At 44.5% G+C, this 13,777-nt stretch overlaps 1 protein-coding gene across 1 annotated transcript; it reads right to left on the bottom strand.

The window, feature by feature from the left end:
• Positions 1 to 2,422: 2,422 nt before the first annotated feature.
• On the bottom strand, positions 2,423 to 5,883 carry LOC142586224 (tetraspanin-33-like). The gene is made up of 3 exons (XM_075697475.1): positions 5,770 to 5,883; positions 5,167 to 5,491; positions 2,423 to 2,427 (listed from the first exon to the last, which is right to left on the bottom strand). Exons 1-3 carry the CDS (start codon positions 5,881 to 5,883, stop codon positions 2,423 to 2,425), a joined length of 444 nt encoding a protein of 147 aa, XP_075553590.1.
• Between the last annotated feature and the right edge of the window lie 7,894 nt (positions 5,884 to 13,777).

Raw genomic sequence — 13,777 nt, 5'->3', positions numbered from 1 at the left:
TATTCTAGGAGAACCGCAAAATAAAGGTTTGTGCGTTATGTTGTACGATGGTTTCTGCTTCTGTGTACCACAATCAGAAAGCCACTCGTCGGCTACCACTTCGACATGTGCTACAATATAGCGAGCATGGTCAATGTTACATGACTGTCCTTGTTTTAGACTGCTTGAGTCTCAAATAGGTGTCATTTGGTGCTACCCTGTTCCCCAGAACCACGTTCTGTCGCATCATAAAGATGATACAGAGGTGTGTGTATGTGCCCCCCTTTCCGGAAAGATGAGTTCCAATTAAAAATTGCTGCACGCGTATTGGCTGGCGCCACAGGCCACTTCCGCTAGCATGGCGGCACCCAGGGCCGCGGCCACTGGCTTTGCCTCAGAGATCTAAATTTGTTTACTCTCTGACCCCCAGCTGTCGCCGCGGTGAACACAATGCAGCAGTGGGTACTGATACCCCTTTGTAGATAGGAGCACGCACTGCTTCCATTGTGGCGCACCCGAGGTCCGTGAAGCAACTTGAAATCTTCAAGAAACGCCTGTGCAACGTTGTGCAAAGGTTGTGTGCAGGCCTTTGACAACGCTACGCCTCGCTGCCGACGTTTTCAGCAATGCTGAAAAAGCTTTCATGCAGAAAGTGGACTCACGCCAAACCGAGAAGGAATAAGACCGCGGCATGATCGCGGAGTCATGTGTTTACGCCACAAAAATAACGACGACACGGTATTTGTTGCAGTTCAAAGTGCGTATTTGCGAGAACGCTTGTACGATAAGGTAGGCTTAAGGCTACATACGTTACAAGGCAGGCGCACTTGTCCAAAATTATTCGATTACACACAGAGTGACTGAGTGCATGTCACACGGAATGAGAAGCACGCATATATTTGCAGATGTGCGTCCGTAAGCCTTCAAAGCATGCGTCAATATATAAGCACTTTCCTGCAACCGAGCATGCGGCTTAGCTCTGACGCCCGATTCTTCGTGGGATATGGTTTTCTCATGCCCGCTGTGCGTGAAGGAAAAGCGCGTGGCCAACGCGTAATTCCCTCGCCTCTTATTATAATACAGCGTAGAGCAAGGTAGAAAATCTACTAAAACATCGAGCTTTCTGCGATTCTTCTGTTACAAAAAAAAAAAATCAGTCATTTTTGATGGCTTCAACGCACGGCTTTAGTGTAACACGGGGAGGCACTCAAAGTCTCGCAGTGAAGCGAGTGATATCTTGTGCGCATGCGCAGTGTAAGGAACGCGTTATTATAAATTAAAACTCACTTGACCACGCTTCATGCCTTCATTATCATCTCAGGTTCTCACCTGAGGCCTCGGGGATGAAGCTTACAGTGTCTTGCAGCGATGCGAAATGAGAATTTTCGCGCGTACTGTGGGTAAGCAACATGTAATAAATACTGGAAGCCTCACTGCGTCAAGCTTGTAGTCCTTAGTATTATCTCAGGCTCACACTTGAGGGATCTGACTGCCGGTATTTTTCTTTTCGCTTGCTCTACAATTTAATCACAGTATATATAAGTATTGCGGAGATGATTGTTACGGAACATTCATCAAGAAATGCGCTTCTTTTTGTACGTCTTGTTATACTCTAAATTGTGAAGTAGGCGTAATAGCACAATAAAAGCATGCCGGTCAACTCTTGCTCATGAGGTCAAGACTCTACAACATACATTTGGATGAAAGAATTTTCATTTAGAGCACTTCAGCATGTCTTAACAATTAAGAGGAAATTAAGAAGAACTTCCCTGTCAGTACACTGTTTCTTCTAGTCTAGTTGAGTGATCTCCGAGTTGTAAAACCAATTGTAGAAACAATATGCTACCATCAATGGCATAACCTCTGCACTTGCTTTGTTTTGCCAAGTGGCTTTTCTGAGGTCTCTCGTTACCGTATTATATGTCGGTCAAGTATTTCCGCTAGCGCTTGTAAGCACAAGCATTATAGAATCGTCTACATTTCAGATTATATGCCTTGTTTGAATAAGCATTGGTTTTAAAAAATCGTTTCAAGCAATGCCAAAAAAACCAAGACATGTTCGTGTATATACAAAACGAGGGGTGATTTCTGAAGACTACGCTCCTGTTCCTGGTTCTATTTTATGGACGCTTTTTGGCATCATTTGTGATCTGGAAGGTACCGCTTCTTTTTCGAGGAGGGTGGGAGGGATTGATATACACATTTCACGAAGGTGAATGTGCTTTAAAAACCTCTTCAACAACGCGTATATGTACTGCGGTGAAATGGTATATCGAACGAAAAGGAAAATAATGCCGGTAGACAGGTGCCTAAGATACACACCTGACAAAATAATAAAGACTACAACCTTGGCCAAGTGGGGTTCGCAGTGTTTATAACGCGTTGCTTACATTCAGTACGCGCGCAAATTCTCACCTCACTTCACTGCCACACACTGTATGCTTCAGCCTGGAGGCCACAGGTAACCACTTGAGACAAAATAAAAGAATTGAAGCGAGTCAAAGTGCGGTTTACAGTTTTTATAATAACGCGTTGCTTACACTGCGTATGCGCACAAATTCTCATTCGCTTCGCGGCATGATACAGTTGCCATACGCTGAAGCCATTGGAAGTTACCGTTTTTCTTTACATGCAAATGAAAAATCGCAACAACCTCGGCGTTTTAGTAGAGCTTCCCCCTTTGTCTACGCTTTATTGTAATAAAAGAGGAGACAATAACGTGTTGGCCATGCGCTTTCCATCCACGCATAGCACGTACAAGAAAATCATATCCCACGAAGAATCGGGCGTCAGAGCTAAGCCGCACGCACGGCGGAAGGAAAATGCTTATGGTTTGAAGCATGCTTTGAAGGCTTAATGCCGCACATGTGCAAATATATTCGCGCTTCTCATTCCGCGTGGCATGCACTTAGTCACGCTGTACGGCGTCGAGTTATTTTCGAGAAGTGCGCGCTCCGCGTAGCGCATGCGGCATTAAGTATTTGCTGGTCATACCAGCGTTCTCGGAAATATGCACTTTCAACTGCAACAAAAGCTTACCGTGTAGTAGTTACTTTTGCGGCCTAAATCCATGGCTCCATGGTCATGCCGCCGTCTTCCTCCTTCTCGTTGTGGCGCGTGTCCACTTTCTACATGAGTGCTTTTTCAGCATCGCTGAAAACGTCGGCCGTCAGGCGTAGCGTTGTCAAACGCGTACACATAACCTTTGCGCAACGTTGCGCAGGCGTTTCTTGAAGCATTTAAAGTTTCTTCACGTGCCTCGGATACACCACAATGCAAGCTACGCGCGCTCCCATCAGCAAACGGGCGTCAGTGCTCACTGCTGCATCGCGTTCACCGCGTCGGCAACCCGGCGTCGGAGAGTAAGCAAATTTAATTCTCGTCGGCAACGTCGGAGGCCGCGGCCCTGTTTGCCGCCTTGCTAGCGGAAGTGGCCTGCGGCGAAAGCCAATAGGCACGCAGCTCTGACCCTCCGACGCCCAGGGGATATGTTTTCCCAGTTAAAAAAGACAACAGGAATTCCTGTAGCACCTACAGAAATTTCTGTTGTACGACAGAAGTTGCGGCAGACATTTCTGTCATTACGACAGAAATTCTTATGTCGCAACAGAATCATTCGGTAGCGAAGACGAAGAGTTCTGAAGTCGCAACAGAAAGGTTCTGTCGCGGGAACAAGAGTGCTTAAGTCGTGACAACAACTTTCTATCGTGACTGAAATTCTGACGCTACGACAGAACTTTTGTCATCGCAACAGAAAGATTCTGTCACGACAACGAAGAGTTGTGAAGTCGCAACAGTAACGTTCTGTCGCGACAACAAGAGATCTGAAGTAGCAACAACTACTTTCTATCCTGACAGCGACTCTGACGTTACGACGCCAATTCTGACGTCGCAACAGAAACATTCGGTCGCGACAGCCAAGAGTTCTGAAGTCTCAACAGAAACGTTCTGTCGCGACAAGAGTTTATGAAGTCAAAACAACAACTTTCTATCGCAACAGCGATTCTGAAGTCGCAACAGGAACTCTCTGTCGGGTCTAAGCATTATCTATCGTAGCGTTAGAAATGCGCCGCTTTCTGTCGCTGAGACATAAGTTCTGACCCCAACAAAGAAGCGCTTTGCGTCGCGACGCTGTAAAATTGTATGTCAGTTCAGCATGAGTGGTATACACTGTACTTTTCTCTTGCGCGGTATTCAGTCGTGCTTCTCTGAAGCCGGGAATGCTGATAGCACCGACACTAATATTAAAGTCGACGCGGCCAATTGTTATTACTGCGCCGTGACGACGAAGCTCCATCAACGCCCTACCGGCCTCCTAAAAATCGGCTGCTCATCCAAATCATACCATTTGCGCGAATGGCTGCGTATCCGTTTTGTTTTATTTGATAAAATATGGCACACAGGTCTGTGGACTTGCATGTGCCGTTACACTAAAACATTAGTTAATTTCCCAGAAATATTGTATGAGCTTTTGCCAAGCGATAAAGAAGTTTTGGTTTGTTCCACAACGTTGCGCAAAAAGTTGTCTCGCTCGGGTCTCGTTATTCTGGTACAGCGCTGCCGTAAGAAGCAAGTATGCTGTCAGAATGAACACTCATCCACTAATGTTTATGTAGCTATTTTGAATTTAACACCCGGAAAGTGTAAAGAGCGAGAGACAACTAACAAGAGTTGACCGAAGGACGTTAGCGCAACAAAACAAGTTCTTTTTCTCTCTCTCTTTTGTCAGGTAAAAAAAAATGCGCGCGCATATATTAAAGACGTATAAAAATTCCAACGCCCTAAAGTGCTGGATTGCACGAGGTAACTTCTTAAATGTGTTTTAATTAGTATTTTAATGCATTATACCATTGCCTAATGCTAAGAGGACCGTACTTTCAGGAAGGGGATCTGCGATCGCAACTATTCAATGTAAAAGATATATATATATATATATATATATATATATATATATATATATATATATATATATATAGATATATATATATATATATATATATATATATATATATATATATATATATGTGTGTGTGTGTATCTAAACATGGGAACGTGGCTCTCCAAGTAACCTAAACGGCCACAGAGAAACGTACCAGCCGTAATGCGAAGGGAAGGATCAAAGAAAGCGACCGCTTTGCAGTTTTCACTGATAGACTCCACGCCTAAAAAAAATTCTGGCTTCCTTACCGGGCACGAAGAACACCAGTACGCCGAGCACGAAGCTGATGACGATGAGAACGGTTAGTGCGTGTGAGTACATCTTGAGCAGGAAGGTGTTCTCGCGCAGCGCCCCGACACAGCCGCATGAACTGATCGTGAATAGTGAAAGTCCGAACGCGAACAGCAGCATTTCCATATGCGACAGCAGCATTCCGGAAATATCCAGTTGTTCCAGGATGCGCTCGTCCTCTTCCATGTCCCACGACTCCACTAACATCACAACTGCACCCAGCATGAGGAAAGCACCCGCGAACCACAACATCAGGTTGAGAAGCAGCAGCGGGCACCGCACCTTGGGTAGACAGAAGCACAAGTAAGATCTATTAAAAAGTCGTTATTAGAGTAAGCCTGTCCTTTTTGCACCATTGAATTGGTTTAGAAGTAGCAGCTTTCAGCTATTAGGAAAGTTGTCAGAAATTTAATTTCCGGTTAACGCAACCCCTTTGAATTTAATGGTGCAGTTCGAATGATTCCGGTTCCAGTGAGAGGCATTTGGAAGTGTTCATAATTTGCCTCCTCTTGACCAAGATTCGGCCATGTAGCTATTTATTGTAACTGGTGTCAACTCACCACAGGATTTACGTCCAGCAGGAGCGTCTCCTCAGTCTCCGGGCTGTAGATCGTTACTGGCGGCTGGGTTGAGCGAGAACCTGCATGGCCTTGTCCCTTAATTGCGCGAGACATGAAGCTGCTCAGCACGCAGGTTTCTGCTTTGAAGCTTAAGAGGTGTTCGTACAATATCAGGGCTCTGTTAGATTGCAGTCAACTGGCTAGCCAACCCTTGGGAGAACTGTCTTCTTCTTTCATTCATTCCGTCCTTTCGAATCACCTGCCCCACAACCATTGTTGGCTTAACGCTTAAGCATCAGAATTACTCTCGCGATTAAGGTACTTAACATCCTACCAACTTATTTAGCATTTACAAATTTATTTAGAAACAACAAATTTAGCAACATATTTATCATCACATACATAACATCGACGTATCGCGACGATGATAATGGCTGAAGAAGCTGGAATGATGACGATCACAGGATGACGGTGGCATGACGAAGATGGTAGACAAGAGATGCATGAGAGCATCCGGCTTACGAAGACAAAATGGCGACGATGGCAAGACAATGGCGGTATAATGACGATAAAATGGCAAAATAATGATGAAGGTAAAATGACGAACAAGAAATGACGCAGAGCCATCGACGAATGTGGTCCGATAATGGCCAAATGGTGACAATGGGGTGACGTTAGCGAAGTGATCATTCGGAAACGACAGCGTGATGGGCAGTGCTTTGACGACAATGGTCTGAAAACAATGCTGACAACAACGGCATGGAAACTTGAAGATTAAAGTGGCAATCACGACAGTGTAACGACCGCTGCGGCATCACGACGACGATATGGCAATGGAGGCATGACTACGACTGAAAGGCGGCGATGCAATGACGACAATGATGTGACAACAAAATGAGGACAGCGAGGTGACGACGAGCCTGTAATGACAATGGCGTAACAATGACTCCATAACAAAACCTGTTTGACGACGATGGCAGGACGGAGACGGCATGACGAGAGTCGGATGACCAAGTTGGTGTGACGATGATGGAAATACCACGAAGGCACGACGACGAGTATGACAACAAAGGTAAGTGGTTGTCTCGCGATGTCAGCATGACAAGAGTGGTATAATCGCGATTGAATGACGATATGAATACAAAACAATGACGAAGAAGAATTGACATCACAGGAACGATGAAGACGAGATGATGAGGACGGCATGACGATGATGGGATGAAATTGCTGAATTGGTGACAATATTAAAACGGCAGCGTGGCGACGGCTGTGTGACTGCGATGACGTGCTGATGACGATGGGATAAGAGCCTGATATCAAGTCTGAAACGACGAATGATGGAATGTGCACGACGGCATCACGACCAAGAACGAAAACCTAGTCGCCCAAGCTTTTCGACAACTTGGACGACTCGATGAGAGTAAAAGGCATGCCGACGACGGCAGGAGAATAATGAGGGGGGGGAGAGATATAGAAGAGAGGAAAGACAGAGAGGAGAAGAAGGCATACAGTCAGATTACACAACGTTCGCGAACAACAGACAAGGATAGAACCTTCTTTAAGATTTGATAAACTTCCAATATATGCAGAAGGGTCCTGTGCTTAGCGAGAACGCTTAATGTTCTTTAGCCGGGGTAAAAGCGGTCACCATGCAGAGAAAAATACACGTGTCATTATCGAGCCTGTGACATCGTAGTATAAGCGAGAGCGTTGCACACTTTCTCTAATTAGCATAGCCAATCTCACGCTTCCTCGACCACTCTGACGCTGTAATATTTACGTCTCATCTGGTGTTACTTGCACCGATCTTTCATAACCAACATCACTAACATTGCTGCAACCTCCCATCTTAAAGGTCCCCTCACCCGGCCCCATAGCAAACTTTGATTATAAGCTTGAAGTTGTTACGTGCACAATAGGGAGCGTTCTGCCGCAAGAATGTTTCAAATTAGTTCATTATTACTTGATTAATGACACATGATTTCAGAAGGCGAGCGCCACTGCCAAAGGAGGCATTCTCTTCAGTTACAACGTCTAAACTCCGCATGCGAAATTCTTTCCCTGCGTTCTCCTATACCAGAGCTCGAGGATGGCGTGACGCATACGTCACGTTCCCGCCTTCATTTTTACCCTTGCTTTTTTTCGTGCACGGCACACTTCAGCTGACGGCACCACGCGACTGGCTGCGTTTGTGTCGTTTCGCTCAGAGCACGATTTTGCACTCAGTGCACGAGTACATCTCACTATATCGGTATAAGTCAGTGCTTATATCGCACTATATCGGTATAACGTTAGAATAGTGCGACGTACGAAGGCGCCTAGTGCAATATACATCGAATCTCTGGCTGGGAGTGGGGCGCCCGCGAGGAGAAGGCCAAACGGCGTTCGGTTTGATATTTCAGATCTTTCCACGGCGTGTGGCGATCTAATACTTAGCAGACACGATCCTTAGTGCGCATTGTATGCACGGTGCTTGTCAGCCCAAAACGGCCAGACTTGGTCAGAGCGCGACATTTTGGGGCTTCTTGTGCCCGTGTTCTCTCCTCCGTGCACAACAATTGGTATTTACTAACCAATTATTCTAGGTTCTGCGTATGTCTCCTCTAATGCTGGAGCCTCTAATGCTGCGCCCGTAGAGACGGTAGCTAAGGCAAGAGAGAAACCCACTCTTTCGGCTTCGAGCTCGATGTGGTGTAGCGACGATTTATGACTGTGTATCGCCACTATGTCGCCTCCAACCGTCTTTGGCATTACAGCGTACCTGATTTTACGGTCGCATTCAGTAAACGTTGATGGTAGGCTATGTTCAACTTAGGCCGACATTTAGAGCAAAGCTGTAACTTGCCTCTTCGACCACTTGTCGCTGGTGCTGGATGCTAGCTTCTAGCTTTGAGCAGAAGCATTTGCTGTATGGACTAGACTGGGTCAGAGGTAGCGTCGCGCAGACCAGTACTGTTTTCAATACTGAGATAATCTTAGAAAATAAGCCGTGACGAGACAACAGTGGGGCCAGGCCATGTCGTTTACGAGGCACACTAGTACTCTAAGGAATACTTCGTGCAGAATGGGCTTGGTTTGGTGTAGTGTGTGTAGCATACAATGATTTCATTGAGATGTGTGTGTCAGTGTGGTGTTTAAGCTGGGAGCTTAGTACATTAGTTTACATTAAGCGAAGTATTTTCTTGCTAAACCGTGACGAACTTTGTGGCGCGCTTTGTAGTGTGAACAGTAGCTGAAAGGAAGTTGTTTCCCTAGAATCTCCAAAGTTATTGTGGCTCGAATTAAACTGCACAGCGCGCGCGTCACCATATATTCTTCATGTGGCGTATTTCCCCATCGGCTTCAGAGCCTCTGACGCACGCAATATGAAATCGTCATTCGGGGGTTGCACTATTCATTTCTGGTGTGCAGAAGATTTTGAATTTCATATGCTGCTGAGTGTGTCTCCGTCAATAGTTTTTTTTTTTTACAGGCACACAATCAGAATGTCAGAAAGAAAAGTAAAACAAGTGACGATGAGCAGCGTTCTAGAATATAAATAGCCTTATGGACTCGAAAGCAGACTATACGGTTTTGAGATAGTCACGCAGACACAACTACGGAAGATGCATTCACTTGCGCTTACAGTACTCTGTTTACGGCTTGTCGTCGGGGATGGGACGGTGTCAAGAAGAGAATATCTCAAGGTTAGACATACTTTTACACATCTCTGCTCCGGAAAACTAAATAATTTCAGTCACAATTTAGAATACAATATTCAAATGGAGATGAATTTGTTTATATTGCGAAGGGTGCAAAACGGTGTAGAAGATGCAGGAGACGGTCAGAGTAAGCCAGCGGGCAATCTCTTACGTCGTCTTTCTCGTTTTCCTTTTGAGCTGACCAGAAGGTGCATCACTGAATGATCTTATCATATTGGCGTGAAAACTAAAAAAAAACAATACGTTGCGTTCTCTCTTCAAAGTTACAATGGAAAATTTTGAGTGACGCTTTATCCTTTTAGTGCGGTTATCAATTTATAGATGAACAGCAATACATGCGCACTCTCCTGCTACTCTGAGGCCACGTTCCTACTATTTGATGCATTTGTTCAATTTTTCATTTGTTCACCAATTCTCGGCCTCATCAAATGCGCAGCTTCAGTTGTGTTAAGTACTGCATTAATATCAGAAATACGGATTGGGTAGAATAATTGACGCGCTTTGCTACCCTGCGTATGTACATTTATGTGTGTAAGCAGTATAGCAACAACACACGCTGATAAGAAGCTACTCAGGCAGAATAAACGCTTGCATTCCGTCTAAACAGGCATTCCATCTAAACAGGCATGCCGATTCATTTTGGCTGGTCTGAAAAGGCGCTGCCGTGGACGGGTACGAAAGATTTAAGCGCAAAATGCAATTTCATTTGATCATCGGTGCAAAGGCTTTACACCGTAGCTCATATTACCACTGGAAGCAATGGAAAACGTTGTGTGGTAATTCTTAGGTTCTCTTTAAAAGAAGCCTATATCACTCACAAAGCTCATATCTTCGCACATGTGGGGACTGTTAAGGGCAACATGCAAGGAGTTCTGGGAAAGTTTGGGTACAATTAATCTTGAAATAAAATTGATGTACCCTCGTGTTCGGTTCGTATGAAAGCGTACTATTAAACGCCAGAAAACCTTCTCCGATTTCTGAGCAAGACCAGAATTCGCAGATATTTATTATTTTTAATAAACCTTTAAGAGTAACGTGTGTCGAGAGTGTCAAGTGTATAGATATAGTTATATCTTTAAAAATAATTACCGGATGCTCGCACTCCCGTAAATTTTATGCAATATGCAAGACCTAAACTTGTTTTCACTCGGTTTTCACTCATCGGTTTCACCCGATGAGAGCCACGCTATTCAGATTTCGCTAAAGTAGTAAGCGTGCTAAGTGTAACGAGTGACAAATGTTCATTCTATGAAGTTTAATTAGAGTCTTCGGAGAAGGTTATTTTTTCAAGCGTTCCAAAGTGTCATTCTCGGGCTATTCGCTATGTATCACGCAGTGAGTAACCTTTTCTGCCATGTTTGGAGGAGCTTTCACCTTTTCGGTCAAGTGGAACAGCTTTTCATAATTACTCAACCCTATACTCGTGTTTTACGAAATTCTGTGTTGGTTTGTCTGGTGTCGTCTGTAAACTCCATGATGAACTTTTGCTATACTTAGGCTAAATAAGAGGAAGGTTATATTCTTGTTGTGTAAGCGAAGGTAAAGGGTGTGTGCTAATTACGGCAAGTGGAAAGTATTCTGTTGTATGAGCGACGTAACATTTAGCTCGCTGCGCGGGCATAACTACCACAACCACTGAAGTGAAATTTAGCGAACATTGGGGAAGCAATGTGCAAAATCTTGGTTTGAAATTGATTGCGTCGTTATCAATTGCAGCCTTAGCAAAAAAAAAAACAAGTTCTGAAGTGCTTGAAAATTGCTTGCGCCCGCTACTGGCTGTGCTTCTCAATGCTCTCAAATAACTATATGCTACACCGACTTTATCTTTCGTTATAAAGAGGACAATATCAAGTACAATATGTGAAAAAATATTAACGCTTCTGGCTTACTTACAAGCATTGCAAGTAATGACTGAACCCTTGCCCTTGCGGTATTTTCGCGCGTGATATGAGTTCGCAAGGTGAACTTCGTAACCTCAAAGCGGCAGCTTCATTACGCTAGTTGATAGTAGGGGCCCTGTAATTGGCAAGGTGTGGAAACTGTTGTAATTGGGTTTGTGATGTGAATCGCAAAAAACAGGCATTCAAGCACTCTGCATCATTATTAGTGTATTCTTAAAGCGGCGCACAATTGAGCCCGAAGCCCTGGCATAACTATAAGCTCCACCATGGTCTTATTTAGCTTACAGAAATGAAACGCTATGGAAAACGCCTGCGCAATATTATTTGCACGTCCATCAGCTGTAGAATTTTTAAAAATTTTGTAATCGTGTTCTAGAAAGTTCTATAAGGCCGGTATCATTAATGCTTCGAAATGACCCAATATAAGTGTAGGTTATGTCAGGTTTATATGGATTTTATATAAAAGTGGGCCATGGTAAGTGCTTTGAGCAACAAAATTATCACAGTTGTGCTTTTATTGAAAATGTAGGAAATATTTACTGTACTCTTGTCCTTTGTCCAAATTTAGGTGCGTCATACGACGGTCGTAGTTGGTTTCAGCCGCATACTCGGTCAACTCGTCAAGGCACCTTGTTTATATTGGGAGAAAGTAAACGTAATGTTATGGGTAATTTCAAGGAGAAATTCGAAGTGCCGTGACAAATTACGGCATTTGCAGTACATTACGCCTGCAAGTGACAGAGATATTTAGGAGTTTCATAGTGAGTGTGAAGGGAACTGTGATAAAATATATGAATACTGGAGAGTGGAGGTGAGGAGAGGGAGGAGAACACTGTCATAAATGTCCTGGAGAAATAAAATGCCTGTGCAATGTTACTTCCTAGGCAAAATGTTCTTAACAAATGCTTGAAAGCGGCATATGGGGACAAAGTTTCAAACGAAACACTCTCAGTGTAAAAGAAAGAGCTTTGCTTTAAAATGGCTTGTGATTCGGCCAGGTCACACAAATCTTCTATCGTATTATTTACGCTATTAGAGTTCCTGGGAATTTCACACACTATGGAGGGTCTATCTCTCTGTCTTTCCGACTGCTGTCCGATGGCGTGACGATTTCGCACCAAACTTGGTCACCGAATCGCCCATGGTTTAATATGTAAAGCAACGGGCTTTTGCCCCAAAGGAAGACGATTTGAGACCAACCGTCTGAGCAACTCGGGCCACATGATATGTGCCGCTCTTCAATGTCGAAATAGATTATTTAAAATTTCCTTGGCGCTAGGCGGTGTGTAGCCCTCTTCATATATATTCAGACAAGTGCCACGTGTTCACTTGTTCAGCGTATCGAGATCTAAGTGCGAGAAAGGAGCCACGATGCATACGGGCTTTATGCATGAGACGTTTCGGTGGTGTCAATATGGCGTGTCACTACATTGCATGAATGATAATCGCATAAACGGCAATATTTGTCGTGAAGTAGGCGCTGCCGGAATTTTTTTCAAGCACATAGCATGCCTATGGCTTGTTGAGCGTGACTGTTCACATCTGGGGTTATCCTCTATGTGAAGTTATCTGTCGGAAGGCTCTGAATTGGCCCAGCATTAGATTGCTCTCCCAAGGACCCTCGAAAACTTATTGTGGCTTGGTACATCAGTACACATGTGTGCTTATGCAGAAGGAGCGCTACTGCTGCAAACTACAGTTATATGTCTCGCAACTATGTTTCATAGTTTCCGCCAATTTGTGTGTTCATCTCCGCAGAATATAACTGATTGCGTAGGTAGGGAACAACAAAATAACTAGCGCTAGTCAAAATCCTTCAATCCGTAAAACCATTTTTGTGAACAGAATCCTGGAGTCAACTGCTCTCGCTTCTCCAAGCCTACCCCCCCCCCCCCCCCCGCCTCAAGAAAAAGAAGTTACCGCCAATAAGATGTTACCATCAAGGGACTACTTACCTCTGTTCCGTGCCCACTGCGCAATTAAATTGCACTGATTCCGCTACAGAATCCGCTATTATGGACGTTTGAGTTTCGATCGAAGCTACAGTACAACGTAGCAGCAATTTTTTTTAATGAACGCAGCTACACTGCGTAGGGAGTGGCGCCATCTATGGCCTGTGGGCATGCTGGCTTGGGCGAGCGCTAAGTGTTGCACGCCAGGTATAGGATGGACGGGGGTCTCTAGTGGTTGTTTTCACGCTCGCACGGCCTGTTAATCTATAACCTGGCGTCTCCTAAGTAGGAAATGGCTTTGTGAGACGTAGTGAAGTAATTTATGTTACCATGGCCGGGGCTTCTGTTGATGTGGAGGCAGATAGAGCACCCAGCGCTACGTGTGCGCGCGTGTTTCAGCCTGCACAAAACCTCGTAAATCTTTTATGCATTTCTTAAAATTCATTTCAAGAGT

The sequence above is a fragment of the Dermacentor variabilis genome, chromosome 6 (assembly GCF_050947875.1).
Source record: "Dermacentor variabilis isolate Ectoservices chromosome 6, ASM5094787v1, whole genome shotgun sequence".
Taxonomy (NCBI): Eukaryota; Metazoa; Arthropoda; class Arachnida; order Ixodida; family Ixodidae; genus Dermacentor; species Dermacentor variabilis.
The sequence above is the reverse complement of the archived record's forward strand: the minus strand, read 5'-3'. Positions and strand labels throughout refer to the sequence as shown.